Source organism: Fomitopsis serialis (genome assembly GCF_022376445.1).
Source record: "Fomitopsis serialis strain Sig1Antser10 chromosome Unknown B0H18scaffold_49, whole genome shotgun sequence".
Classification (NCBI taxonomy): Eukaryota; Fungi; Basidiomycota; class Agaricomycetes; order Polyporales; family Fomitopsidaceae; genus Fomitopsis; species Fomitopsis serialis.
In genome coordinates, this window is record NW_025955009.1 from 1 (window position 1) to 25,254 (window position 25,254).

Here is a 25,254-nt window from a genome sequence, read left to right on the forward strand (position 1 = left end):
TGATCGCCCGGTGCTGCTGCCAGTGGAGGCAAGTTCAATCCAGGTTCAGATGTTCAAGCGCGCGCTATACACGCCTCCTCCTCGCCTGGGACTCGGATGCGCGCCGCTTCATTCCTACGCCCCTTCACGACCGCTCAGGCTGGCCAATCCACCTTATGCTCTATGTCGCTCAAAGGTCATCAACAGAATTCGCATGCGATGCAAAGGAGGGAGTCTAGCGTAAGCTACCAGCGCGTAGAGTCCGAAGCTCAAGTTACGCAATCGCCGGATGAACGGGCGACCGTCGGCGTAGCACTGGTAGTCGTAAGCAAGGTACACCCGCTACCACCATGTCGTCGCAACTGAGAGAGGTACTTCTAGTGGGTCTCGGCGCAGTAGGAGCCATCTGTGAGTCGCAGAATTATCCACGCTTCGAGTTTGTCTCTGAGAGGGAAGATCGCGGTACGAAGACTCCTTGATCCTGAAGCGAAGTGGTCAAGCGCATGTAACGGTCGTTGCACGGAGCAACTACCAGTCGGTGAAAGGTGGTGTATACGCCTAGCCTAGCGGCCGTATACTGACCTCGGCGGAAGATGATGGGCTACACTTCCTCAGCCGCAAGTACGGCGAGCACCGAGGGTGGAGGCCTGACCGACGTGGGTACACTCGTTCCCCTCCTGAGAAATAGCTCTGAACTCTCGTCCGCCAGTGTGCCGCTCTGTCGCAGAGGCAGCGGATCGCCCATATAACTACGTGATAGTCACGACCAAGGCAATCCCGGAGCTGACCCGCACTCCAGCCCTCCTCGCGCCCCTTCTTTCGTCGCCATATTCGGATCAGTATCCTCAACCGACATACGTGTTGATGCAGAATGGACTCAACGTCGAAGTCGACCTATACGAGGCACTCAAGAAGCTCAAGCCGAATGAGGAGCCGAGGATCATCAGCACGGCAGTCTGGATTGGTACGGGTATGAAGGGCAGTAATGTCGTGGAACACAACGACTTCGTGAGCACTATCGTGTGCTACACAAACGAGTTGAAACTTAAAACCATCCAGGACCGCGTCTCGCTAGGTGTCTACCGCCCATCGTCGACAACGACAAAGAACACGCCAGAAGAGAGCGCTCTCCTGTCCGACTTCGAGCGCATCCTCGCCGCAGGCGGCAGCCAGACCTCGATCGTCGCCGAGATCCAACGCATCAAGTACAGCAAGAACTTCTGGAACGCCTGCCTCGGCATCACCGCCGCCCTCACCCGTTTCCCGCTCACCGCCATCTTCCGCCCGCCCCACCTCAAGCCCGGCGCAGCGCCGTCCGCCTCTGCCACACCGACTCTCCGACCCGGCGAGATCTCGAGCGCGTCGCCTGCGATCGCTGAATACAGCATCCCGGCTATCCGCGCGGCGATGCAGGAGGTCTACACGCTCGGGACGGTGCTCTACCCGGACAGCGAGGACGGCGCGGGGCTCGACCCGGAGGTGGTGGAGAATACGCTGCGCAACACGGCGCGCATACATGCGAGCCCCGACGCGAGTCACCGCGCGAGCACGCTCGTGGACGTGGAGAGCGGGCGCCCGACAGAGGTGGAGGTCATCCTCGGTGAGCTCGTACGTATGGGCCGGGCGAAGGGCGTGGCTATGCCTGTGAGTGTGATGCGCCGTTTGATTGTTCGGTGCGAGCTAACGCGGAGCAGCGGGTCGAGACGCTGTATGCGCTCCTTTTGATCGTGCAGAACCAGCTCTTGCGGCGAGATGGCGAGAAGAAGCCGTCGTTGTGAGTGCTGATGGGATACATCCTGAAGCTGGAGGAGCAAACTGGCGTGCATAGTCGCTCCTCCTCCTTCTGCTCTTCCTCCTTCGATATCCGACTGACTTCGCGCCAAGGTAACACAGCCTCCAAAAGAAAATCTAGCTATGAGGGAAGTAGGAGCCCTTTGCATACATATGTAAGGTGGTCAAGTCGGTTTGGTTTATGAAATATTGGCCCTCACCGCGCGAAGATCGCTTGCAAACAAGCAGGAGCATCCGAACGGGGCTGCTAAATACATACGACGGTCGTTTCACGCTGCCCGGACCAATAAATGGCATTCCAATGACATTTAATGTGCATAATATTGCACTTGAGCCGCGAGTACAACGGAGATAGAGGCCAGGTGGAGGTCCGACCGATGTGCGTTCATAGTCGTCTTTCTCAGCCTCTCTGACCACGAAGTTGACCGCGTGTACTGTGTCTCGTGGCAGACTTCAGAACAGGGCACTGTTGTGTCCATGACGAAATCAGTCTCTGTGCCATTCCGCATCCTAATGCTCTTAGTAGTCCCTTCTCTAGGGCCGCATTTCACTCTATGTCTATCCGTCCACCTTAGACAATAATGACGAAGACTCGAGGACAAATGGCTGCCTCCTTCAATCACAAGCCTAGCCTAGCCGCAGACAAGAGTTCGATGGTCCATGCATGAACTACCGGATTCGTCACGCCTGTCTCAGCATCACCGCAACGTCACTCAGGCCTGGCCATCATCGATCATCTCCCATCCACCCTACAATGTCTCGGGCCTGGTGTAGCTCCGTCTGGAACACGCACCATTTATAAAACCCGGCCAGATGGCCGCCGCGATTACATACGATATTGGCGTAGGAGGCCCGGTGTCTATCCTTGTCTATCGAGATATCGCAAAAAACGAATCCGGTGTCAAGCCAAGATTAAACCCAAACATTCATTGACGAAACAGTCGTGGAATCTCAGGTTGAACGAGCTTCGCTTAGCTGAACTACTGAGAGCAGTCGTATTCCAATCAAGCGGCACACTACTGCAGGTGATAGAAGTTGTTTGTCTTGGGTACGTCTCACTTGGTCACAAGCTATGGCTCTAGCCCACTCAATAAAGTCAGACGTATGATTGGACCGCCGAGCGGATAATACATACGCATCATGTCGGTCCCCTTTTGGTGTGCCGGAACGCCGCTTTCCTAGTCTCGACCACATTCACGCGTATGCGTCAAATCTTGTCCCACCTAGCCGGGTTGGGCGTGTTTGGAGTCTCGACGAAACTCCATTAGCGCAGACGAGAAACGGCGTGCGTGTACCTTATAATACGGGAGCATTGGCGAACCGCACCGTGGGCTTCACACAAAACCTTACCTTCTAGTCATGAGCGCTGCCGTTGCCTTGGTCGCTCTCTGCTTTCTAACAGTGCTCGCGAGGCACCTCCGGCAGGCGTACTCAAGGCTCCATGAGCTTGCGGGCCCAACACCGTGGAGCTGGATCCTGGGCTATAGGTACGATTTGCACAGCGCACCTGCCGGCAATCTCTTCAGCCGCTGGAGAAGCAAGTATGGGCAAACGTACAAAGTCAGAGGCCCTTTCGGGGTGAGTCGACATTATACCGCGTCGCTCGTTTTACATGACTCCTGAACCACATTACAGACCACTGAGCTATTCATGGGTGACCCAAAGGGCGCATCTCATGTACTCGGGTCTTACAGTTACATTCGTAATGAATCGAACCGTGCTATGGTGGCGGAGTTCGTACGTATCAGGGTCTTGGTTATCTATACAATGTCCTCAAGTGTAATGACGATCAGTTCGGCGAATCAATTTTCACTGCTGAAGGTTCGTCCATTGATCAGGATACGCCAGCTTTGTTTGTGATACTCACTTTGTTCTCCACCAGGTGATTTCCACAAACAACAAAGAGCAGTACTCAACTCTGCCTTCACGTACGAATTGCGCCCTATTATGTGCTGAATATGTGTCTGAACTTGAGCGCAAAGGTCCGCCAACGTTCGCGAAGTCTCGCAGGTTATCATCGACCTCGCAAACAAGGTCTGTGTTAATCAGTATGGAGTACCTCACCGCTCTCAGCATGATGTGATCCAGCTACGGGCAGACTGGGAGGATAGGCTTGACCATGCAGGCTCATCCAGTCTGACTCTTGACGTCAGCCATGAATTGCAGAGCCTTGCGTTCGTGCTACCGTCACATTGTTGATTCGACGCTGACTTGGTGCCGTAGAATCGACGCGATCAGCATAACGACGTTCTCTTATGCGATCTCCGACAATGCATCTCTTTCCTCCCTGCTCGCCAAGATTGCCAATCTCCCTCTAACGAACGCTGCGCTTGTTGCGGAATCGTTCGTCGAGGCGTTCCCAGTACTCTGGAAATTACCCATCCCTATCAAGCGCTGGCCGCGCATCATGAAGTCGGAATTGGGCAAGGTTGCTGATAGGGTGTGGAAGGACAGCGAAATCGAGTGCATGAGAAATGATGGAATGCATTCCAAGTTGCTGGAAGCTATGGGTACGTGTTGCTCTGTTCATATGCCAGTGGTCTATGCAGAGGAAGGCACTCACAGGATCCTTCAATGTCGCATAGACAACAGCAAGGTACTATCTGGGCAGCCAATGGACCGAGATCTGGCCATCGCGAATGTACGGGATGGAGTAAACTCATCAACATCCTTACGTGCTGACGCCAGCTTGTTAGATACTAGCCGTCATTTTCGCAGGATATGAAACGACTGCTAGTGCAATAGGGGTATGATGACGCTTCATCAATGTTACTTTTATGTTGACTGACAGTCTTGAATCGCAGGAATGCTTGCACGAGCTCGCGCTCCAGCTTGCTATACAGTCCAAACTTCGTGCAGAACTCGTCTCGTTTGCAGATATCACGGGCAGAGACCCGACCTATGACGATCTTGCGAGTGCTACGCAGTTGCCGTACCTGGACGCTGTCGCACGCGAGACTATGCTTACGTATCCGATCGTAATGAACCTTACACGGGAGGCGACAGTCGAGGACAGTATCCCTTTGCAGTTTCCCGTCCACTCGACGGGGGCTACGCATGTCGTTGTTGAGCCAGGGCAACTCGTCCACATCCCCATACGTGGCGGCATCAACAACGATCCTGATATATGGGGACCCGATGCAGAAGTGTTCAGACCGGAACGATGGCTGGACAATGGAAAGGGACTGCCGGAGAGCGTCAAGACAGTCCGCGCTCCTGGACATGTGCTATCGTTTGGGGACGGGTACGTTGTCAACATATATCCGCCTGGAAGTGCGATTTTGATGCAAGCTTTACTCCCAGACCGAAGATCTGTGTCGGACGCCACTTCGGTAGGTGAACAAACTTCGCGCGTTCTCCTATTCAAGTTAACACTTTATGGCAAATACCAGCACTAGCCGAGTTCAAGGTCAGTCAGCACTGTTCTCTCCTTTGTTTCCGGGATGTCACGCCGATTTCTTGTACAGATACTGATCGCAACTCTGGTGCGGTACTTCCACTTCGAACACGCGGGGGTGGACTACGACTTCTATCGGGTCGGAAGCAACACTGTCAAGCCGAAGATACGTGGAAAGGACGGGCTGTCTCCTAGCCTCGAGCTACGAATCAAAACAGTGTCGGACATATGACGGGTATGTTTCCAATCGACATCGCAGCGGTGACCTGGACATGCACACTACAACTGATTCATTACTTTTGGGTGTCATCGAAGGCTCTTGCTGCTCGGCGACACATGCAGCGTCGTTTTGTATCAACACAGCTAGCGCTCCTATACACGAATCCGTATACCAATGATTACACCAGTAATGCATTACCAGGTCTCACTATAGACAGTGTCTGCACAGTTAGAGTGCATCGTAACCGAATGCGTACCGCTTCTATTGCAGTGAGCGACTGTCAGAATATCGCAGTTGTCATCATATCGACGGCTTGCCTTCAACTGTTCTCACATGTCCAAACTCATGCACCCGAGTCATGCATCTAGGAAGTACAGCTCATGCATATCGTGCAAAGGACTCTAATGTACAACAACATGATCGTGAAAGGATGTCTTCGTAATCTTGTGCCCTAGCGTCCTGCCGGCTCTCCGTCTTACACCATGAATACATACCGCGGATCCGTGTCCGCGATCTCCGGCTCCTCCGACAACTCCGTCTTCTCGTCCTGGGTCATGGCCTGGAGGCGCACTCCGTTCTTCTTGTTCTTGCGTGCCAGCCGCGTGCGGAGGATGAACGCTGCGAGCATGGATGCAAATAGACACCTGTTCCGTCCCGGCAGCAGTTTTAGCATCGAGAAGAACAACGGCATAGATCGGGCTTACCCTGCGGAGATTGCATGGCCTTTTCGGTAGTCGTCGTTGTTGTCGAAGTAGATCTGCGGCGCCGCACTAAATGCCAGAGCGCTTCAGAATGCATACGAGCAGCGAAGCGGCGACAAAGCGAGCTGACATGGAGATACAGTTCGCGATGGACACGATGAACGCGGTGCCCACACCACGCTTGGGAGTCGGCGAGAAACAGTTCGCTGCCCAGCTCCTGCGCAGGGAGAGTTGATGTCAGCGTGCCGTCTTCATGCGATCCAAAATCGAAACGCACATCACCAGCGGGAACAGACTGAAGTTCCCGCCAACAACAAGGAACAATGCGAAGTAGCCCGCGCCGACGCTCTTCTGCACACTCGTGGCAAGAATGAGGTAGCCGATGAATGCGATCGCCGTGGACAGCATGACGTGCCAGCCACGATCGCGCGTACGATCCTACAGATGACGAGGTTAATCAAAAGCGAACGGTGAAATAGTGAGATTACAAACCGAGTGCCACGCTTGGAAGACCACGAGGAACCACCCTGCGAAGTACGGTGCGACTGTCATGCCCTGGGCATCGATACCGCTGAATCCGAGCTCGACGATGAGCTGTTTGACCAGCGTTAGTTAATCAACTGATCATCTTTGCTAGAAGAACACATGCCGTAGGCAGGAAGTACGTGATCGTCGCAGTGCCAACGTTGACTGAAAAATGTTTCGTTCAGATTAGGCGTATATACGGAGATATTCGGGAAAGACGTACACCCGCAGTAGATGACCATGAGAAGCCATGCATTGAGATCGGACACGACGAGGGTGAGTGCGCGGAAGGCGCCCATACCACCGTGCGACGTCGGTTTCTGGTCTCGGTTCAGGCGTGCCTACGGAGCCAAGCTGATTGAAGCGACGCGTGGCTACAAGAGTGTCATAGACTTGCCTGAGCGATCGCTTTCTGACGAGGCGTCAAGAACGAGGCGGTGAAAGGGAACGAAGGGAGGAACACCAGCAGCAGGGATGCCATGATGATCGTCGGGATGGCCTCGAGCTTCACAGCGGTGTCAGATCGTGATCCGTCAGACCGAGCTACGGATGGTACTCACGAGGAAGAGAAACTGCCATCCTTTCAGAACCGACGTGTGCACTCGGAGCAGGCCGAAGGCGATCAAGCCCTGCGAGAGCAGCGTCAGCTATGCGGCTTCAACCCTACTAAAGCGTGTACATACGCTAATGGCGCCTGGGTATGTGCCGGTCATACAGATACTGCATCAAGGTTGCTTGAGTCATGCTGTTGGCCCTCTTCGACATGTGAATCGTACCTGATCCGCATAGCGAGTTCGTGTCTTCGCAGGGAATCATCAGTCAAGCACGTGAGGAAGCATCGAAGAAAGGCACACCGTTTATACCAGAACGAAAGGTAGTACACCATCCCCGCGTAGTATCCCGCCTCGCCGATGCCAAGGAGAACCCTACGTACGATCTCGATAAGATTCCGCGCGTCCGATCATGCAGTACTAAGAAGACGTACCGCAGAATTAACAACCCGGTGTAGCTCTTCGCATACACGAACGATAGCGAAGACAGGCCCCACCAGGTAAGTGACATGAAAAAGAACCTGTTGGCGCCGATTCGGCGTTGTAGCACTGGACTGAACCGTTAGCCGGAGGTCGCATCACTTCTTGTCCGTACGTACCGTTGGCAGGCATCTCAAGCAGGCCTAGAAGCTCGGCATGAGCTAGGTCGTCCTGATACAGTGGTAGTGGGCCAGAAACGCACAGTATCCGATGTAGAAGACGCTCAACGCGAGTGTCCATTTGTTGTTGTTCGTGACGCCCTACGAAAGTCATACTCAGTGAAGAGTACGATAGCAACAAGGCGACACACACATAGTTCTCATTGAATGCTGCCACAGTGTGGACGTTTCCGCTGGATAAATCATCAGTCACAGAAGTCGCTCCGGACTCGGATCGAGGGTGCGTACATATTAGTACGATCTGGTAAGACAATAGTGAATACGAGTTAAACCGGCATATGAGCTGCGCCTTACCGAATTGGTTGACTATTTCGAGAACACACAGAAATAGAAATCAGTATAGGGAGCATGTCCCTGAGGCTTCTCGGTCACGTACAGAGATAACTTCGGTCCATGCGCGTCAACATTTGGTGCATATCGACTCAGGATTGCGAATGGGACTGACCTCCCGATAACCAGCGACAGGACCCGTCGGTCGATCTTCCTCCGCACTGTCTTCTCCTCGTCCGCCGTGAACTCTACCGTCTCCGCATCCTTGTTCACGGCGTCCGCGACTTCAGTGTCCAGACGAGAGAAGAACTGCCTCCGCCGTGCGCGTTCGCCCAAGGCAGCTTGGAAACGCGTGCCCTCGGTGTTGGGATCCTCGATGCGCGCCTCCTCGATGTCCTTGTCGGATTCGGGGGACATGGCGGCGGCCGGTAGCTGTGAGGACGTGGCGACCATCTCCAGCCTTCCTTTGGGCTACGAAGGGGTGATGCAAAGGAGGTGGGACCTGAGGGCAAACGAGTCTCCGTCCTCAAAGGCGAGCTCGTATAAATACGTGGGCCACAGCCATGTCGCGTACCTTGTGTATCACCGCACAAACAATTATCACAGGTCCCGACGGAACGAAGGATCCGGAACGTTTGAACGATACGGTATACGGGCATCCCCATAGCGCCCCATATACGAGGGCGGATTTCTGATTGAGGGACATTGTAGTCATGGGACAGGGCAACGCAGGGCCTCATGCCAGTGATGGTGATGTCAACTGACCGACTGCGAGTTCGAGGGGGCGCTCCGCAAGTGATATGATGTCGCAACGCGTTAACGGCCGACAATCGCATTGCTGCGACACAACGGCACGATCGCAAGTTTTACTCGCACTCTGGCGACGTCCCTTATATGTACAGAGAGCATGGTTAACGTTCACAGATCATGACACCCGACCAAAATTGAGCTCACAGATGTCGGTTTTGAGACACTAAGTACTATCCGGTCACCCGGTGGCACGCGCTTGCTGGTCTCGGAACTCCGGGATCAGAATGAGCTGTCATTTGATATCCTCAATATACCTTTTGATAGACACGTTCTACGACCGTTCTACGTCGGCATACACCATCTCATTATTGTCCTGAGTAGGAGGCGTACTCACTCGTCGAGGTCTGCACCAGCTTGTTTTGAACCCTGAAATAGGTGCCACCAGTCCGAATCAGAGTGGGCTACAGTCTTGGCGGCTCGCCACAGACAATATTATCCTCGACATCATCTGCAGGCTGGTAAGATGGACTGGGGGCAGTAGTTGGCTGAGCGATGTATTGTGGGATTACAAAAGCAATAGTCTAATCAAAGTCTGATAGTAGCATTTCGGAGTGTGAAATCTGGGTTAGCGAATCACAATTCGCGCTTTACGGATAGGTCACTCGCTTCGTTCGAACCACGAACCACCTCTCTTCCGTTGTGTGCTGTACTCGTATCATCGAAGGCTGTCAGCTGAGAGGCGTTCAGAGCAGACAGGGTAAACAAAACTGTGTGCTAAGAAGTGCTTATCTGGGCACCGAGGACGACTCGGACGCAATGACGAAAAGGATACATCGACGCCGCAGTCGTCCACGCGGGAAACCATTATCCCAGTGTTCGTGTGTCCGTGAACAGACACGGTCGATACACACGGATTTGCGCACTAGATCCACTGGTACGCTGCCTGTATCATCTCGCACGTTACTGGGGTTTGCAACGAGGTTGGTATGCACAGGTCGTCCATCATCGAGCGAATCTTCGGTTCGCCGGTCGTAGGTCACCCAGGGATCGGACTGCGTCGTATGTATGCGGTCGCTATGCGTCGCGTCGCCATATGTGTTCGACAGAAGCCGAGGTCAACATGTACCACAGGGCTCGCCCCACCGGGTCCACCGGAACATGCTATTTGACAACGTTCTTACAAGTCTCCACGGACGGCCAAGAGCAGTCGAGCTTATGACGTTGAGACCGGAACGCGTAACATGCTGCGCAGTCGGTGGAAGCACACTTCCAGTCATGGAGTAAATTTGAACAGCGACAGCGACTGGTGGTCGTCTGCTTTATGTATCGATGCGGCCGTCTTGTTTCTCCTACGACCACGGCTGCCAGCTTGGATGTTGCCCTCACGACGTCCGCAGTGCGTGGGTGATATGTTCGGTTCAACGTAACATCGCTCGTCGTATATAGGGATGGGAAGCGGCTGCGGCTTCCTGAAAATGGGTTTAACGTGCAGTGTTACCATGTGCACCGTCTCATCCACAACGGAGATGACTTGCGAGTTGCGAGGACGAGTAGCTTGAATGCCGACGAAGAACTCCCAGTCGTGCCCGCCTGTATGTTTGGCATATCCTCATGGAGACCTATGTTTATCACTGACAACACCTTCGTACAGGGAATACGTTCGTTCGTATGCTCCTTCGTCTTACCCACCGAAGATGGCTAGGCTACGTCAAGGAGAACCGTCCTCAGTATATCGCTCAGTATTGCGCGATTGTGTCCGCGACAGCAACCTCGTTGTATCTGTGTCTGAGAAGACTTGCCGCTCGTTTTGATGCCTCACCGTACCGTCTGCCTTGGTTAGAACTGTGTCGGACCCGTGAGCTGGAGACGGAGACTATGCGCAAGTAGACGTGTTTGTCACTGCATTCTGCCTACTCACCTCGTCCCACATCGCTAGGCGTCAGGCCCGCTAGCAGACGGGTTGATACGAATCCCGTAGCTCTCGCGTTCACGTCGAGGAATAGACACCCAGAAGAGATGCGCTATTGTAGGTTGGTAGTGTGTGACGAAACGACGTCGTCGACGTGTGTGCAAACCAGGTGTGTTATTGGTCCAGGAGCTGGAGTGGTGGAGGTGGGGTGAGGGAGTAGGAGATGAAGAAGCTTGATTCAGTGCCACTGTACTCCGGCCCGCGCTAGGTATACGTGTGGATGTACAAGACATCGATTCTTGAACAGAGTCTGAAGAGGTCCAGGAGGTCCCCTACGCGTACCGGACTTTGGAAGCGTAATCGCTCGCGCATGGTTGCCGTTCTCTCAGTACGTACCTACACTGGCAACATGTCATAGTAGATCCGTTAACACATTGTTGAGACATCAATCCGATACGGCGATGGATCATGGATGTAAGTAACTTCGAGATTCCCGGAACGACTCGACGAATCCGTGAGTGAGTGAGCCTCATGGCCGTCGCGCGACGCGCTCGTGGCGGAGATAAAGCGTCCGACGCTTATCACCCGCTCAGGTTCAAATTCCATCATCTGCTCGTCCATGTCCACATCGTCAATCATGTTACGGCCTTACTCTTACGCACTTCCTCCGGAAGTGTGGCTACAAGCCTTGTCTTGCCTCTCGACAGCCGACGCGTGTACGTGCCGCCTCGTCTCGCATGGTTTCAACAGCCTTGCGATGCCCATGGCCTTCGCCAACATCGCCGTTGTATTCGGCGTTGACCAACGAGTGTCTTACACTATATTCCTCGGTCTAGCTCCAGTTGATGCGGCTGCCGAACAAGCCTTCAGGCTAGAGGAGGAGCGCGCAGCTAAGGTAGCTGCTCTCGTCGCCCGCATACAGACCGACCCATTCTTCGCCGCGATGGTCAGAAGTCTGCGCGTTCTGATACTACCTACCGTCGCCTTAGTGTCTCACACATAGGTGCGCCGATAGTATTTGTTGCTCGTATATCTGAGCATCACTCACGTTGCAATGCATAGAACATTTCATGATTATGGTGATCCCATTTTACGCCAGCTCCGTTCATTGGCTTGGTATGGTGAGCATGATCACTGCCACTCACCGTACTGCGTGCGTTGGACGCATATGTCCATTGTTGCGTATCTGTGCCCTTCCGTGAGTATTCCGTTCTTCGCTGTTGTTTCGTTAGCGGCTTACGCGAGGGGCAGAATGTTGTCGCTCCGAGATTTATCAGATGCCATGCGTAATCGCGCCTCTGTCCTTTCCGCGACCTCCTCCGGTATAATGTGGTTCATGGATCTACATATGCCATGGTGGTCCACCCCAATGACGAACCTACGCTCCCTCCGGTGGTACAGCCGTGAACCGGACGAGTTCCCCGTGCCTCTCCTACCGAATGTGACCAATTTGGAGATCACGCTGGACAACTACGTTAGTCTTGGCGCAGCGCTCAGCGAGCTTCCGCAACTGCGATCGTTATCCCTATTTCACGTCTCACCGAATCACACCAATGTATTCTCAGAGATCGCAAGCGCCGTGCCGCTTCTACCCAACCTCACTGCGCTCGCGATCCAGCACATGGAGCCGGACCGAAAGCTTCCGTCCTCTGCAGTCGCGTTGCTCTGCGAGTCTCTCCGGTGCTGTGCCGGCCTTCGCCGGATGTACTGGAACCACGCCCTGTCGTCGATCGACCTCGCGACATACATGGAGGCGATTGCAACACTACCCAACCTGAAGGTCTTCCACTTGTCGGTGTGGGACAACCAGCTGGCTGCGTCGTACCTCGCGTACATCTGCCGGCATGTTCCTCCACAGCTCTCCGTCTTGTCGCTCTCGAGCGGGCAAAGCGGGTGCTCCGACGACCGGTCGACCTTCAGTGATTTGGTAAGCGTCTTCGTATCTGCATCATTGTGTGACGTGACAGCTCATCGAGCGGTCAACGTAGTGGGCGTACTTCACCGACCTGAGCTTCCTGAACTTGCGCATTCGCGGGAGCTCGAGCACGGCCTTGACGGTGCAGGAGGTGATCCGCGGTGCGAAGCGCCTGCAGCTGGTGGGCTACGAAAAACAACTGCGCGAGGTCGTGTATGGCGATGGTGGGCCCGTCGCGCTGCCCGCTTGGTCCGCTCGCAAGGTCAAGTTGTGTGAGATTGAGGATTTTGGATGCGAGAGCTGGAACTGGGTTATCAGGCACCTCGTCCTCTGACACCCGCAGAATTCTTACGGTCGAAACGCGAGGGCATATGTCGTTGTTTGCATTTTCACTCTTCAATAATGTCATGACTCGGAGACCTATCAAGTTTGCAGTATTCTATAACCCTAGCGTGCGCCTGATTAGCAGAATTGAAAAATGTACAGTAAGTACCCTAGACTCGGACTTCTACGCCCGCCAATATGAGCGCGTTGTACGAGTCGCACTGGCCTGCGCTATAACCTCACACGCTCCGCAGCGTTGGGGAAACGTACCATGCTTAGCGCCCGTTGTTGCCCACGTTCATCTCACGACCAAGCCACTCGATGGCCCGTTCAAATGCAGTCCTCCTGTGAGTTCATAACTATTCTACGGTGACTAAGTACAAGGTGTGCCGCTCCTTTTCCGATCTGCCAGCATTCTTATGATTTTTGTTTTCGATTTTGCAGAGAAATCTTCGCGTGCGGAACGGACAGGTCACAGGGGTGTCCTCTTCTTCTTCTTCTTCTTCCGCCTCCTCTCCTCTTTCTGTCACTCGCATCCGACGTTGAGGCGCTGACGACGCGGCTGTGACACTGCATTCAACACTGCATCTATGGCACGGCGTCTGGACGAGCCGTCACCGGAAGTGTGGCAGGAAATCATATCCTACCTCCCGAAGACTGACATACGCAACTGTCGCCTCGTCTCGAATGTCTTCAGCTGCCTCTCGACGCCCGTACTCTTCACCTCTCTGACTATAACCTTCGGTGCCTACGACTGCGTGGATAAGTGGGGTTCGTCAATCTCCGTGTCTGACAAGCGGAAGGAGGAGCGAGCTATCGAGCAAGCGGCGCAACTTGCTCTCGTTGACCGCATAGCATCTGATCCGCCATTCGCCTCGCTGATCAGGAGCTTGCGGATCTGTGTCTACGAGGACGGTGTCGCACGCAGTCAGAGATGTGAGCTACTGATGGATTCGGAGAACTGCAAGAGCTCTAACCAATGGCTGCTACAGACGATGCCTCAATAGATCGTCTTGCTGCCGCAATAGGGGCACTTCACCAATTGCGCTCTTTTGTATTTTTTGGCCGTTACATCTATCTTCACCCAAAGATTGTCGATGCGCTCGAGGACGGCTGTCCGCTACTTGGTGCGTTTCTTGCCCGTGAGCATCCATTTCATTTCATGATTATCCTGACGCGACGGAGGGCTTAGGGCACCCGTGTTGAAATTTCTGCCGTCGTCCATGTTCATGCGTCTCACAGCATATGCGAGTCCGTTCCATCCGAGACTTCAGCCATACTAAGGTCAAAGCACGCCTTCACTACGACGGACTGCGACACGCCCATGCAAATATGCGCACCGTACGACTAACCTATCCCCTTCTCGACGACATCCCCTGGCATATCTGCCGTGTCTTGAATCCTGGAGATCACGTTTCGCAATCCTGCTACGGCCTGGATGTGTTCCTGCGCGAGGTACCGCACTGCAGTCGCTCTCTCTCTGTGACCGCACAGGATCGGCGCAGGTCCCGCTGTTCCGTGGCTGGCATCTGCGGTGCCGCATTTATCCCAGCTCACCACGTTTGGGCTGAAGTAGCTTTCGACACGTTGGGACGGGGCTATGCATCCCAAAGTCCCCTTGCGTCTCATGCTGCTCTGCGACGCTCTGCGGCATTCCCACAGCTACGCCGTTTTACTGCGACTTGGAGGTCGACGCGGAACACCTCCCGATGTTCCTGGACGTGATCGCCACACTCAAGGACCTCGACGTCTTCCATTGGAGTGGACGAGCAGCCGATCGACGCGGCGTCCTTGAAAGCTCCAGCGTGCCTGCCCGCAGACCTGTCGGTGCTCTCCGTTCGACGTCAGGGGCTTTTGACGCGCAACACGCCTTTGGGACCTCGTGAGTGTCGCTGGCAGTCTGCGAATGATGATGTGATCTCACGCGGCACTGCAGCACAAGCATTTCGCGACCTCAGCTTCCTGAATGTTCACGCGGACAAGTACACCGAGGTGCTCAGGACGCTGCGATGACGGCGCCAAGCGGCTGGAATTGCTCGGCTGCAACAAAAAGCTTTACGACGTCGAGTACCGCGGAGAGGCTCGGGTCGCCGCCCTGCGCCCTTGGTCTACCCAAAGAGTGGCTTTGTGCTACACGGAGGACAGTGGGTGTGAGGACAGGGACTGGTTGATACGGCAGTCTGTGCGGTGATGTTCCGACTTCCGAATTGGAGGTGACCGCATTTGCCGGTCACTCGGCGTAGAGCATGGTAATCTATTACTATTTGTCACTGGCGGTGTCCCATGTAAAATTCCGCGTTCATTGTACTGTAACTGCTAAATGAACTCGTTCACTTCTGATGCATGTGTCACGGACCGGGAGACGCGACAGTGACGATGATCAAGGAAGATGAAGGTAAGTCGTTCATTGGCACGGAGATGACATGCACACTCACGCGAAAACTGCAGAACGTGGCAGGGATGATGACGTCCTGGAGGGGCAGAATCATCTGAGACCCGAGCGGTAAGGATAGGTGCAATACGACTTGTGTGGAGACATCTGCACATCCGAGTCTCCGATTTGCGCGATATAAGCTTGTATTCAGAACGCGACGCCGGGCCTGGGGATATGTCAGGACACGATCATGGGCTATACTGAATCTAAACGTTGGGAATGCTTGACTGCATATTTTCCACAGGTACACGAGGCTCACAAGCGGTGGCTCGGACTGGTTATCTGCGACTCGAACAGGCCTCTTCGTATTTTTCCACGTACGTCTTCCTGCTCCGTTCCGCAATATGAGGAGACCTGAATATCCCATGTAGGGTTTATGTATACACGTTTCGAGCTCGTCGTGAGCAACACCGGCGCTGCCCTTGCACTTCCACTGGGGAGGGCTCGCGGGTTGTCCTCGTCTTAGTAAGTGTCTGCTTCTCGATGCGGATGTCGGGAATCAGAGTACTCACGAGCTATCAGGTTGTCTTCCTCGTCGGTTGGCCGGAAGGCATGCGAGGTTCACGATATATTGAAGTGGGCGAGCGTTCCGGCATGCAACTTCCTCGTATATATGTGTACACATCGAAAGATACAGTACCGTCGTACCTGAGCAGCAGCTGGTCCGCAATTCCTGAGGGAAGAGACTTCAGTCTCGAGTCGTTGGGCACGGGTGCCACATACTAGTTATGCGGTGTAGAGTGAAGCAATTGGGAACGGGGAGTTTATGTCCGAGTCGGAGCAACCGCCTACGCATACACCCATACCGCACTCGGAAATGCTTTATGAACTCGAATGTGCTATTGAGAGAGAATAGGGACGTTCAGAGTTCGCTGTCCGGGCAGCTATCCCGGCAGCTATCCCGTCCAGCTTTCCGAGGCTCGACGCCGGCAAACGCCGACAGCGAGCCAGCTGTGATCGTGCTCGCGACAGCAGAGGGCTCACTGTCGGCACGAGCGCTCGGCATCCCGTCGGAGATTCAAGCGACGCGATCAGCCACAACACTGCACCGACAATTCTCGTCAGAGTGAAGAAAGTAATATGCGACGGGATGATTGAATATTGAGCATTCAATATGTCTTAATTTGTGGTGTGGCCCATCTGTATGTACCGGGAGTGTTGTTCAGTCGGAAAATTCGGGTGCGGGCGGTTGCATGTAACGGGCGCGCCCGCCACATGCTTACGTCAGCACATAGATACATCGTGTGAGCATGTAGTGTAGTCTTTCGCCTTTCCAACACCTGTATACGAGGCCCCTTTGTTCCTGTTCTTGTTCCGCCTGTTCCGCACGACCGCAGCCACTACGGCCGCCCGAGTCGACCTTGCCCGTTACAGTAGGCAGTGCATCGAACCGTGACTGTCCTGGCTTACCGCATTGGGACGTGTCACGTGTGTGACATAGGTGTTCTGCGCGTAACAGCCTGTGACGGCACACATACAGTGCCGTACTGTACAGATACAGCCTCATATGTTACTTTAATATTTTTGCGGCACTCTGAACATTGTCCCATGATCTCTCTATGCCAAAACAACTGCACAGGTGATGAGCTTCACTACAAAACAGTGGGCAAGACTGCACTTGCCATATTTGACAGGCAGCAGTGCGGCTGGCGGCTATTTCCGTAGGGGCGTAGTTTTCCGATTTACCGACTTTCTGAGATTGCAGGGGTTAGGGCTAGCTTCCGAGTACTCGCCACTTGTTTTCGCGTCCCGACGGAATGCCGAGCGCTCGTGCCGACAGTGAGCCCTCTGCTGTCGCGAGCACGATCACAGCTGGCTCGCTGTCGGCGTTTGCCGGCGTCGAGCCTCGGAAAGCTGGACGGGATAGCTGCCGGGATAGCTGCCCGGACAGCGAACTCTGAACGTCCCTAATGATGAATACTAGTATCCCAAGCGATGTAGTGGGACGGCGTGGGATGCCACGCGCCTATTGAACGAACTTATATCATGATCACGCGTCGCGTTTCTCCCCCACACACTCCTCCTCCCCAGGCCTACGTCCATAACCTGCATCCGCCTCGTCTGCTCATCCATATTATGAATCATGTCGCAAACTGAAGCTCATGAGCTTCCTCCAGAACTGTGGATACAAGCTTTGTCTTGTCTCTCGATACTGGACGCGTGTACATGTCGCCTCGTCTCGCGTGCCTTCAGCAGCCTTGCCATGCCCGCAACCTTCGCCAGTCTCACCGTCGTGATTGGCGCGGACCAGCGAGTAGCAATTCAAAACGGGGTCCCACTCGATGAGGCCGCCGCACAAGCCAACAGGCTAGATGAGGAGCGATTCGCCAGAACATCTGGCCTCGTTGCCCGTATAATGTCTGATCCATTCTTCGCCGCGATGGTGAAAAGCTTGCAGGTCCATACGCCACTCATCTGCCAGAACCGAGTCTCACAAATCGGTACGCCCCCATATTTGAGTGCTTCTATGGCTGCAATCTCACTCATAGTGCGTTGTGTACACAGTACGCCTTGTTGCGGTGATCCCATGCTTGCGCCAGCTGCAGTCGTTGGCTTGGTACGATGATGGTCGTGGTGAGAAGATAGATGGATCTGTCTGGCAGACGATACTGTGTGCATTTGACACGCACTGTCCATCGTTGCGTGTTTGCGCTCTTCCGTGAGCATTCCGTTCTTTGTGTCGTCTCCAGCCACTCACACGAGGAATAGAATGCTGTCGTTACCACATTTACCAGATGCTACGCGCAACCGCATCTCTGGCCTTTTTGCGACCTCGACTGCCCACCACAAGCGTGAGTCGTCGTGGTGTACAACCACGATGACGAGCCTACATTCGCTCCGAACTTATGGTCGTCGACTCAGTGACATCCCTGTATCTCGTCTGCCGAACGTGACCGAATTGGAGATCAAGTACTTGAACACTTCCAACGGTTACGCCGGTCTCGGCGCTGCGCTCGGCGAGCTTCCTCAGCTACGATCGTTGTCCCTGATGAACATTCAACGTAGCTGGGTTCGGACCAACGTGTTCTCAGAAGTCGCATCTGCCATGCCGCTTTTACCCAACCTCAGCGCCCTCGCTATCAATCATACCTATTGCCTCGACAGGTTTCCGCCATCCACCGTTCCCTTGTTCTGCAAGATCCTCCGGGGCCATGCCAAGCTTCGTCGAGTGTACTGGAACTACGCTCTTGACTCGAGCGATCTCGTGACATATATGGAGATGATAGCAACGCACACAGACCTCGAGGCCTTCCACATCTCGGTGTGGGATGGGCTGACTGATTCGCTCCTCTCGTTCGTCTGTCGACACCTTTCCCCGCAGCTTTCCATCCTGTCGCTCTCGAGTGTAAGAAACGGGTGCTCCGATGATCGGACAATATTCAGTGGTTTGGTAAGCACCTTCATATTTGCACCGTTTGCGAATTAGCTCATCGAGCTGTCAATGCAGTGGACGTACTTCACGGACCTCAGCTTTCTGAGCGTGCAGATCCATGGGGGCTTGAACACGGCCGTGACGGTGCAGGACGTGATACGCGGTGCGAGACGCGTGCAGGTAGTGGGCCTTGAAGTGGGCTATGTCGGGCAATTTCGCGAGGTCATATACCCAAATGGCGAGCCCGTTTTGCTGCCCGCTTGGCCAGCTCGCAAGATCAAATTGTACGAGATTGAGGATTTCGGCTGCGAGAGCTGGGACTGGTTCATGCGGCACCACCTCTTCTAACACTGACTGCAGTGTATTCTACGGATACATTCTTTCACCGGGATTGATATTCGCCTGTGGCCATGAGGCACCGAAGAGAGCGGCCTAGTTGTATTGCGAGAGATCTGCTATTCTCATTTCCGTCTGCTACGTTCATGCTGATATGCCTTCTATCTTTGTAGTATTATGCCATCTTGTAACCGTAGCACTCGCCGGGTAAGTAGAGATTGAGCCCGATGAATCGAAGTACTCGCTGTCTTACCCTCAATGTACGAGTTACCGGAGCTATGTGTGCCACGAGCGTGTCGCCTTCCGTCCGGCCCAGCCTCCCGTCGCGCATAGTACTGAACGCTTTACGCTGTCACGAATGAGGGAAACGCGTCTATTGATGAACATCGGGAAAGCACAAGCTCTGTAGCGACAAAGTATCGCATATAGGCTAGTACAGTACCTGTACACTGCGAATCCCGAACACGACTCACCTCACACTCCGAGTCTCCTGCCACCTATCCACCATCCAATCGTCTCACAATCGTAGCCACGGTCCACCAGGTCCCACCGCACTACGTATCCCAATTACCTGCGCCGCTCCGCTGACTCGACTGCAGGCGACCATGTCCCAGCATGCAGAAAACGTACACCACTCGCCGACTCGCCATTAGGTTAGCGCAAAAGTCCTGCGACGCGAGCGGCACATCTGTGTCAGCAACACACTGGCAGCAACCACGCGAACCGCCCTACCTCTCTCGCGTTTGTCTTCTCCGCGCGTGTGGGGCTACACACGGTTTGCGACTCACTGATGCACGCGAGCGTGTCTGCGTTGTGAACCGAGAACGGGCTTGCCGCTGAACCCGTCAGGAGTGCGCTGCCACTGCGCGAACGGAGGTGGACGAGGCATGAGGATGGGACGCCGGCGATCGCTGCGTCACCCAGAGTTCCGGGTCAAGCTTGTTCATGACAACGTGAAGGTGTTCGTCGGCGGTGAACCTGTACGTGCCTGTCAGCCTGAGCACGAGTCTTCCGGTAGATACACTTCTGGGATACTTCTTAATCATGACGTTCTCTATAAGGGAGTTCGACACAAGCCCCGTGCTCTAGGCGTAACACGGGTGGGTAAGAAGGCACCCAATCCCGGCGTGATGTTGTGTGAACAGCCGCATGATTCGTTGTGCAGTGTAGCTATAAAAGAGCGATGGTCAGCGTCGGCGAGCCTCCCACGGAGGGACAGGGAGAAAGCCACACTCGATGCGGCAAGGGCATCAGATTACACCTAAATGTGCAGAACCTGCACGTCATAACGCAGCGCATTCTCGTCAATAGACACAATTTTACATCACCTGCCCGCCCGACACCTTCGAGCTCTCTCCTATATTCCTCTGCTGTAACGCGAAACAACGAAACAACCCACCTCCGTGGGCCCTCGTCAAATGTAGTCGGCACGACGTCGTACAGGCGTACACTGGTAAAGCCTCGGGAAGTGCCGCTGCCTCGATGTGCAGGAGGTCGTGCAGCTCCGCGGCGAACTCGAGGCTGGCTGAGTATCTCGCCGTCTGTAGAGGGGCAAGGCGTGTCATCGTAACAGAGCAGTTGTAGAAAGCAAGACAAGCGAGGCGGCGCGAGAAATAGTGGCGGACCGAGCAGCGTCGAGCACGAGCAAGACTCGGAGGTCGTTTGGGTGTTGCCACGAATCCTCGCACGGTCACAAGCGGCGTACCAACGATACAAGACCAGCTTCCTTCCGTCGTCGCTCGTATGATGAGTTCGGTTTCTTGAGATGGAGGGCGTGCTGCACCTCGAAGTCTATTCGAAGACTGAGCGTGTCCGTGGTACCGGTGAGCGTTCTTCGTCTCTCTGACCGTCGCAGCGCGTGCCGCTTGAGTTTGTACGAGTCGCTTCGTCGTCGCCTCACGAGAATCGATCCCCGGCCGGCTGCTGGAACTCAGACCTCGTCTCAGGCTTTTGCCAACGTGTGGCATCTTGGGTAGTATCGGTTCGCTCATACGCTGATGCGCTAATGTCTCAACCCGCAGAGAACATCTCACAACCACCCTGCGCTACTCCGCACGCGAAGCGATGTACGCTCCAGGTGTGATTTGCGAGGACTAGGTGAGTCCCTTTGCACTAGCAATCATGATATCTTGACCTGCGGAGAATGCTTCATAGGCATCCCACTCGGCCTTCTCCTACGCTCCAGACCCACTGTGAGTACTGTGAGTGACTCGCGAGGACTAGGTGAGTCCCCTCGCACTGTCACTCTCGGTTATAACACTCTGGTGTTGTCTCGAACGGCGTGGCAGCTAGAAGAGCCACTGAAGCCAATGCTGAACGCTGCTGCGCCCTCAGCGAGAGTGGGTGCGATGGTCTATCTCTCAGGACTATCGGACGCGTACTTTGAGCTTCCAGTACAGAGAACAGCTGCGTCAAGGACAGCCCGGGCCCGACGAGCGTTGTGTTTCTGCGGATCGTCTCATTTGTCGGTACGGTACCAGGGCGGTCTGCCCGCTTGGCTTCGTCGACCGTACAACCGTGCTAGTTGCAGGACGACCGGAGAGTCATGCCGCGATCCCACGCAACTGCGATGAGACTATATGCGCGACTTATAGAAGCTTAGAGGTGCGCATCAATCCGATTCACATCATGTCGTTAGTTTATGAGCATACACATACACAGCGCAGGCATGCGATTTGCAGCTCATCCCGTGGTCTTGATCACCTACGCGATATCTCGCAGGGCGACAGAATGTGTTCTGATGCAGGAAGCTGTTTGACACGCCCCTCGCGGTCCCCGTCTCTGGCGTCATTGGTTTGATCCACACCATCCGTCTCGTCTCCTGTCTTGCTGACAAACGTGCTCACAGTGATGATGGACGAGACTGGTCGCGACTTGAAACCCGTCCAGTAGTTCGCGTCGGCGGACACGGTCATTCGCGCAGGAAAGCTTGCGGCGATCACCTCGTCTTCAGTGCGGGCTCGCTCCGCGCATATGTGCGTAGGATGAATCTGATGTCTTTAGGAGAATACAGTGCGATGAACGGTACGTGTTACATTCATTGTACGTTAGTCATCATCGTCTCCCGCGATGCGGGGTCGGCGAACGTGGCCCCCGTCATGAATGTGGATTGGGGTTCTTCGTTCGCCCAGTACGGTCGAGTCACTGATGCGTCGCAGGGTCATCGTCGCCGACAGTCTGCGACGTTGGTCTTGGTCGGGCACGTCAACATTTCAGCGGATGCCGAAGTTCGTGCAGGACCGCTTGCGGTGTCCACCCCTGGGGTGCGCTCTCTCTGTTGACTGGCACCGTTGATATGCGCGCAGGACAAGTATGCACTAGGGGCCATATGATAATAAACGGTACGCGTCGTGTCACACTCCAATCGCTGTCATGATTCGTGACCGCGATGGAGGGTCGACGAATGCGGCCGCCTCGTGAACGTGAGGGTCGATTGTAGGTGAGCCTTCGTTAGCCCGTGTATGGTCGAGTTGCTGATGTTCTGTAGGTGCATCGCCGCTGACGTTGGCGTTGCGCTCATGGATTGTTGTTGCTGGCCATCAGTGTATACAGACACATCCACGGTGTTCACTGCAGTCGAAGCACATCATTCTCCATACATTGAGTCATCCTACTGTACATACATCACAGCACCTACAAAATCACATAGATTCATGACCACATGCAAACAGCAACAGTTCTGTAAGTCAAGCTATGGTACAAGGATACAAGGATACATCAGCAATCAAGACAACAATTTCTACCAACTACTTAACAGCCAATATGGATGAATGGGACCCAGGCCAGTAAGTCTACATCATCAGTTCCAGGGTACTTCTTCTGAGGTTCTGTACAGCCCTGTGCAGTGCATATGCAGCTGAGTGCTATCCTTGGTAGCCAATAGGTGAGCATAGACATCTCTAGCAACTTCAGGTCCATCTTCATCCCTAATAGACCACATGGTAGCTATGACACTCCTGAAGCCAGCAAATAGCATGCCTGCAGCTAGGTGTACTGCCTGCTCTGACAGCTTAGGATCTCCTGTAGCAGTTTGACAGGCAGACAGGAATGCAAAGTCTGCCTTGTCTAGGTCCTGTTGGATGATCTTAGAGAGCTTGAGCATATCGTCATGTAGGATGAAGGCACTCTCAATGGGATTCTCAGAGTCTTGTACCCCATGGCATGCCAAGTGAACCCAATTGGCAGTCTGCATCTTATCCAAGACATGTGCTACAGTAGCATTGCTGTCATTGAACCCTCACAGATGACCTGAGCTTTCATGGCAAGACCCTGAATGAAGCCCACTCTTCAGCAACTGCTGGCAAGATGGAATAGCCTAATGTTCCAGACTGACAGATACCCAGAATGGCTGGCTCAGACACAGAGGCTTCTGTCTGGCATTGATCAATGCTGTGAGAGTAGGAGTGTATGAAGACACCACATAGTCAGAGATCTTATGACCAGGTTCACCAATAGTGTAATCTCCTGCAGCATGCAGTGGCAGGAAACTTAGTGGGCCTGTGACACACCACCATATATGAGGCAATTGATCCTGAGCTGCAACCTGTAATGGATTGGTTAGTGTCCATGACTCAGAAACAAAATGTGTAATTGACACATACTGAGAATGCAAGTCTTTGGAGAATTGGCTTGACAAGCTTGGTCCACAGCTTTCTAAGTATGTCATGAAGAGAATGTTTATTTTGACCCCCAGTTGACACCATCTTAGCAGCACGCTCAGTGGCAGTCTGTACACTGCGCATATTGGAATCACCAAGCTGGATGTGTAGTGACTCATGCATCTTGTGAATCTCATCAATTGAAAGGCCTTTCAAATGCATATGAATGGCAGGATCTTGGTCAGAGATTAAAATTAGTGCATTTGCATGGCATCCACTGGGACTTGCAACCAAGAACACCACTGGTGAATCTCTGGCAGCCTCAAGAAGCTCACTGAAGGGCTTTGTCTGCAAGAAATGTTCAAACCCTGGGAGAGCTCTGATTTCTTGACTAAGGCACCCCTTCTTGTGGCTAGCTGTCTGTGGTGCTGAGCAATCTGTTCCATAGACATGTCATCATCATCATGGTGTTCCCTATCATGATTGAGCATCTCTAGCTCTTGTGACAGAGACTTGAGCTCATCACAAAGGGTAGGGTGAGTACTACTCAGATCATCTAGAGGTGAACGCAATTGGAGCAGTTGGTTCCATGTCACAGATCTTCCTTGTTCAAGCCATTCAATAGCTTTGGAATACTCCTTAAGCTTGATTGCAGCAGAGGCAGCTTCAGTTGCTGTGACATTCCACTTCACCAGATCTTTGTACTGCTGAGGAACTGTTTTCCCTAACCAAACAACCTCAGGCAACAGCTTGAAGAAAGTATCATAGGCATTCATGCATTCATGCTGGGTTTCCTTTGATGCTTGTGCAGTGTCAGCCCACCTGAATGAGTTTATGAGCCTGACATTTGATGAACCACAGCCACAACAGGCAGCTGTCTTGAAGGCATTGATGGCTTCTGCAAGTATTGAACCTGTGCAGGATCTTTGCTGAATTTCAATTGGAAAGACCTTGTACGGTAAGCATTGCCTAGATTAGCCAATGTACTGGTAAATGCTATGACCTTCAGGTATGATGTCAATTGCCTGTTGCAACAGACTAATGCTGAATCACTGTCTGCCAACTCATGAAGATGCCTAGATTTTGCAAAAGTCACATTCCCCAAATTTGCTAGCTGTCCTGCAATTTCTGCATTATTCTTAGGTAACAGTTCAAAAGATCCTTGAATGCTTGCATTGACAACTCAATGTACTGGATTCTTTGTTTCCTGATAATAGTGCAGATATGCAGTTCCAAGTTGCTCAGTCCTGTAGACCTGTCTGCAGCTTCAGCAGGGATAAGGTGATTGCCTCCTTGAGAACCTCTATGGCCTTTTGTATATCTGAGATGTTATGCTCATGCAAGAAACTGGTTATATACCCAGATCCCAGATTCAGGAGTACTGTGGGATTCATGCTGCCACTCTTTGAACACAACTGTGCACCCATCTCCAATGCCTCAATTGCATGATGTAGGTCAGAAATTTCACCCAAGAGTTCAAAGTGATGCTTATACACAGCTCCAAGGCAACTAAGATCATGAG

General features: G+C 53.6%; 7 protein-coding genes across 7 annotated transcripts; 5 read left to right on the top strand and 2 right to left on the bottom strand.

Moving 5' to 3' along the window:
* On the top strand, nt 1–547 carry B0H18DRAFT_477636 (uncharacterized protein). Its single transcript, XM_048038224.1, has 3 exons — nt 1–303; nt 361–387; nt 450–547. The coding sequence occupies exons 1-2, from the start codon at nt 97–99 to the stop codon at nt 376–378; spliced, it is 225 nt and encodes a 74-aa protein (XP_047891713.1). The 5' UTR covers nt 1–96; the 3' UTR covers nt 379–387; nt 450–547.
* Nucleotides 548–2,940: 2,393 nt separating this feature from the next.
* On the top strand, nt 2,941–5,644 carry B0H18DRAFT_1015653 (cytochrome P450). Its single transcript, XM_048029223.1, has 13 exons — nt 2,941–3,348; nt 3,406–3,507; nt 3,564–3,591; nt 3,653–3,698; nt 3,753–3,804; nt 3,859–3,944; nt 3,994–4,280; nt 4,356–4,411; nt 4,467–4,517; nt 4,575–5,014; nt 5,074–5,102; nt 5,163–5,179; nt 5,238–5,644. Exons 1-13 carry the CDS (start codon nt 3,130–3,132, stop codon nt 5,397–5,399), a joined length of 1,575 nt encoding a protein of 524 aa, XP_047891714.1. The 5' UTR covers nt 2,941–3,129; the 3' UTR covers nt 5,400–5,644.
* Nucleotides 5,645–5,744: 100 nt separating this feature from the next.
* On the bottom strand, nt 5,745–8,719 carry B0H18DRAFT_477666 (MFS general substrate transporter). The gene is made up of 20 exons (XM_048038225.1): nt 8,269–8,719; nt 8,200–8,207; nt 8,118–8,129; nt 8,052–8,064; nt 7,957–7,996; nt 7,847–7,904; nt 7,764–7,787; nt 7,599–7,713; nt 7,468–7,539; nt 7,390–7,413; nt 7,297–7,333; nt 7,174–7,242; nt 7,011–7,118; nt 6,837–6,954; nt 6,738–6,778; nt 6,581–6,682; nt 6,366–6,526; nt 6,219–6,305; nt 6,092–6,157; nt 5,745–6,031 (listed from the first exon to the last, which is right to left on the bottom strand). The coding sequence occupies exons 1-20, from the start codon at nt 8,544–8,546 to the stop codon at nt 5,863–5,865; spliced, it is 1,602 nt and encodes a 533-aa protein (XP_047891715.1). The 5' UTR covers nt 8,547–8,719; the 3' UTR covers nt 5,745–5,862.
* A 3,759-nt stretch (nt 8,720–12,478) lies between these two features.
* B0H18DRAFT_1015675 (uncharacterized protein) lies at nt 12,479–13,137 on the top strand. Its single transcript, XM_048029224.1, has 2 exons — nt 12,479–12,679; nt 12,741–13,137. Exons 1-2 carry the CDS (start codon nt 12,500–12,502, stop codon nt 12,999–13,001), a joined length of 441 nt encoding a protein of 146 aa, XP_047891716.1. The 5' UTR covers nt 12,479–12,499; the 3' UTR covers nt 13,002–13,137.
* Nucleotides 13,138–13,287: 150 nt separating this feature from the next.
* B0H18DRAFT_1015676 (uncharacterized protein) lies at nt 13,288–15,331 on the top strand. The gene is made up of 10 exons (XM_048029225.1): nt 13,288–13,375; nt 13,436–13,927; nt 13,984–14,133; nt 14,177–14,224; nt 14,283–14,459; nt 14,486–14,551; nt 14,654–14,739; nt 14,765–14,827; nt 14,891–14,983; nt 15,015–15,331. The coding sequence occupies exons 2-10, from the start codon at nt 13,582–13,584 to the stop codon at nt 15,180–15,182; spliced, it is 1,197 nt and encodes a 398-aa protein (XP_047891717.1). The 5' UTR covers nt 13,288–13,375; nt 13,436–13,581; the 3' UTR covers nt 15,183–15,331.
* A 2,732-nt stretch (nt 15,332–18,063) lies between these two features.
* On the top strand, nt 18,064–19,411 carry B0H18DRAFT_1015680 (uncharacterized protein). Its single transcript, XM_048029226.1, has 3 exons — nt 18,064–18,084; nt 18,135–18,816; nt 18,874–19,411. Exons 2-3 carry the CDS (start codon nt 18,136–18,138, stop codon nt 19,144–19,146), a joined length of 954 nt encoding a protein of 317 aa, XP_047891718.1. The 5' UTR covers nt 18,064–18,084; nt 18,135; the 3' UTR covers nt 19,147–19,411.
* Nucleotides 19,412–22,884: 3,473 nt separating this feature from the next.
* B0H18DRAFT_1085743 (CHAT domain-containing protein) lies at nt 22,885–23,837 on the bottom strand (the record flags this gene model as incomplete). The annotated part of the gene is made up of 5 exons (XM_048031956.1): nt 22,885–22,925; nt 22,949–22,997; nt 23,030–23,357; nt 23,496–23,677; nt 23,736–23,837. 5 exons carry the CDS (start codon nt 23,835–23,837, stop codon nt 22,885–22,887), a joined length of 702 nt encoding a protein of 233 aa, XP_047891719.1.
* Between the last annotated feature and the right edge of the window lie 1,417 nt (nt 23,838–25,254).

Excerpts from the sequence above, each read along its gene's own strand:
- B0H18DRAFT_1015680 (XM_048029226.1), top strand. The coding sequence starts at position 18,136 with ATGCTGTCGTTACCACATTTACCAGATGCTACGCGCAACCGCATCTCT. Across the intron at positions 18,817-18,873 it reads GGACAATATTCAGTGGTTTG|TGGACGTACTTCACGGACCT; the intron begins GTAAGCACCTTC and ends CTGTCAATGCAG.
- B0H18DRAFT_477636 (XM_048038224.1), top strand. The coding sequence starts at position 97 with ATGCGCGCCGCTTCATTCCTACGCCCCTTCACGACCGCTCAGGCTGGC.
- B0H18DRAFT_1015653 (XM_048029223.1), top strand. The coding sequence starts at position 3,130 with ATGAGCGCTGCCGTTGCCTTGGTCGCTCTCTGCTTTCTAACAGTGCTC. Across the intron at positions 3,592-3,652 it reads ATCAATTTTCACTGCTGAAG|GTGATTTCCACAAACAACAA; the intron begins GTTCGTCCATTG and ends GTTCTCCACCAG. Across the intron at positions 3,945-3,993 it reads CATGAATTGCAGAGCCTTGC|AATCGACGCGATCAGCATAA; the intron begins GTTCGTGCTACC and ends TTGGTGCCGTAG.
- B0H18DRAFT_477666 (XM_048038225.1), bottom strand. The coding sequence starts at position 8,546 with ATGGTCGCCACGTCCTCACAGCTACCGGCCGCCGCCATGTCCCCCGAA. Across the intron at positions 7,334-7,389 it reads GAACTCGCTATGCGGATCAG|TATCTGTATGACCGGCACAT; the intron begins GTACGATTCACA and ends ACCTTGATGCAG. Across the intron at positions 6,032-6,091 it reads GGCCATGCAATCTCCGCAGG|GTGTCTATTTGCATCCATGC; the intron begins GTAAGCCCGATC and ends GGGACGGAACAG.
- B0H18DRAFT_1015676 (XM_048029225.1), top strand. The coding sequence starts at position 13,582 with ATGGCACGGCGTCTGGACGAGCCGTCACCGGAAGTGTGGCAGGAAATC. Across the intron at positions 14,134-14,176 it reads ACTTGGTGCGTTTCTTGCCC|GGCTTAGGGCACCCGTGTTG; the intron begins GTGAGCATCCAT and ends GACGCGACGGAG. Across the intron at positions 14,740-14,764 it reads CCACACTCAAGGACCTCGAC|CCGATCGACGCGGCGTCCTT; the intron begins GTCTTCCATTGG and ends GTGGACGAGCAG.
- B0H18DRAFT_1015675 (XM_048029224.1), top strand. The coding sequence starts at position 12,500 with ATGGAGGCGATTGCAACACTACCCAACCTGAAGGTCTTCCACTTGTCG. Across the intron at positions 12,680-12,740 it reads GGTCGACCTTCAGTGATTTG|TGGGCGTACTTCACCGACCT; the intron begins GTAAGCGTCTTC and ends CGGTCAACGTAG.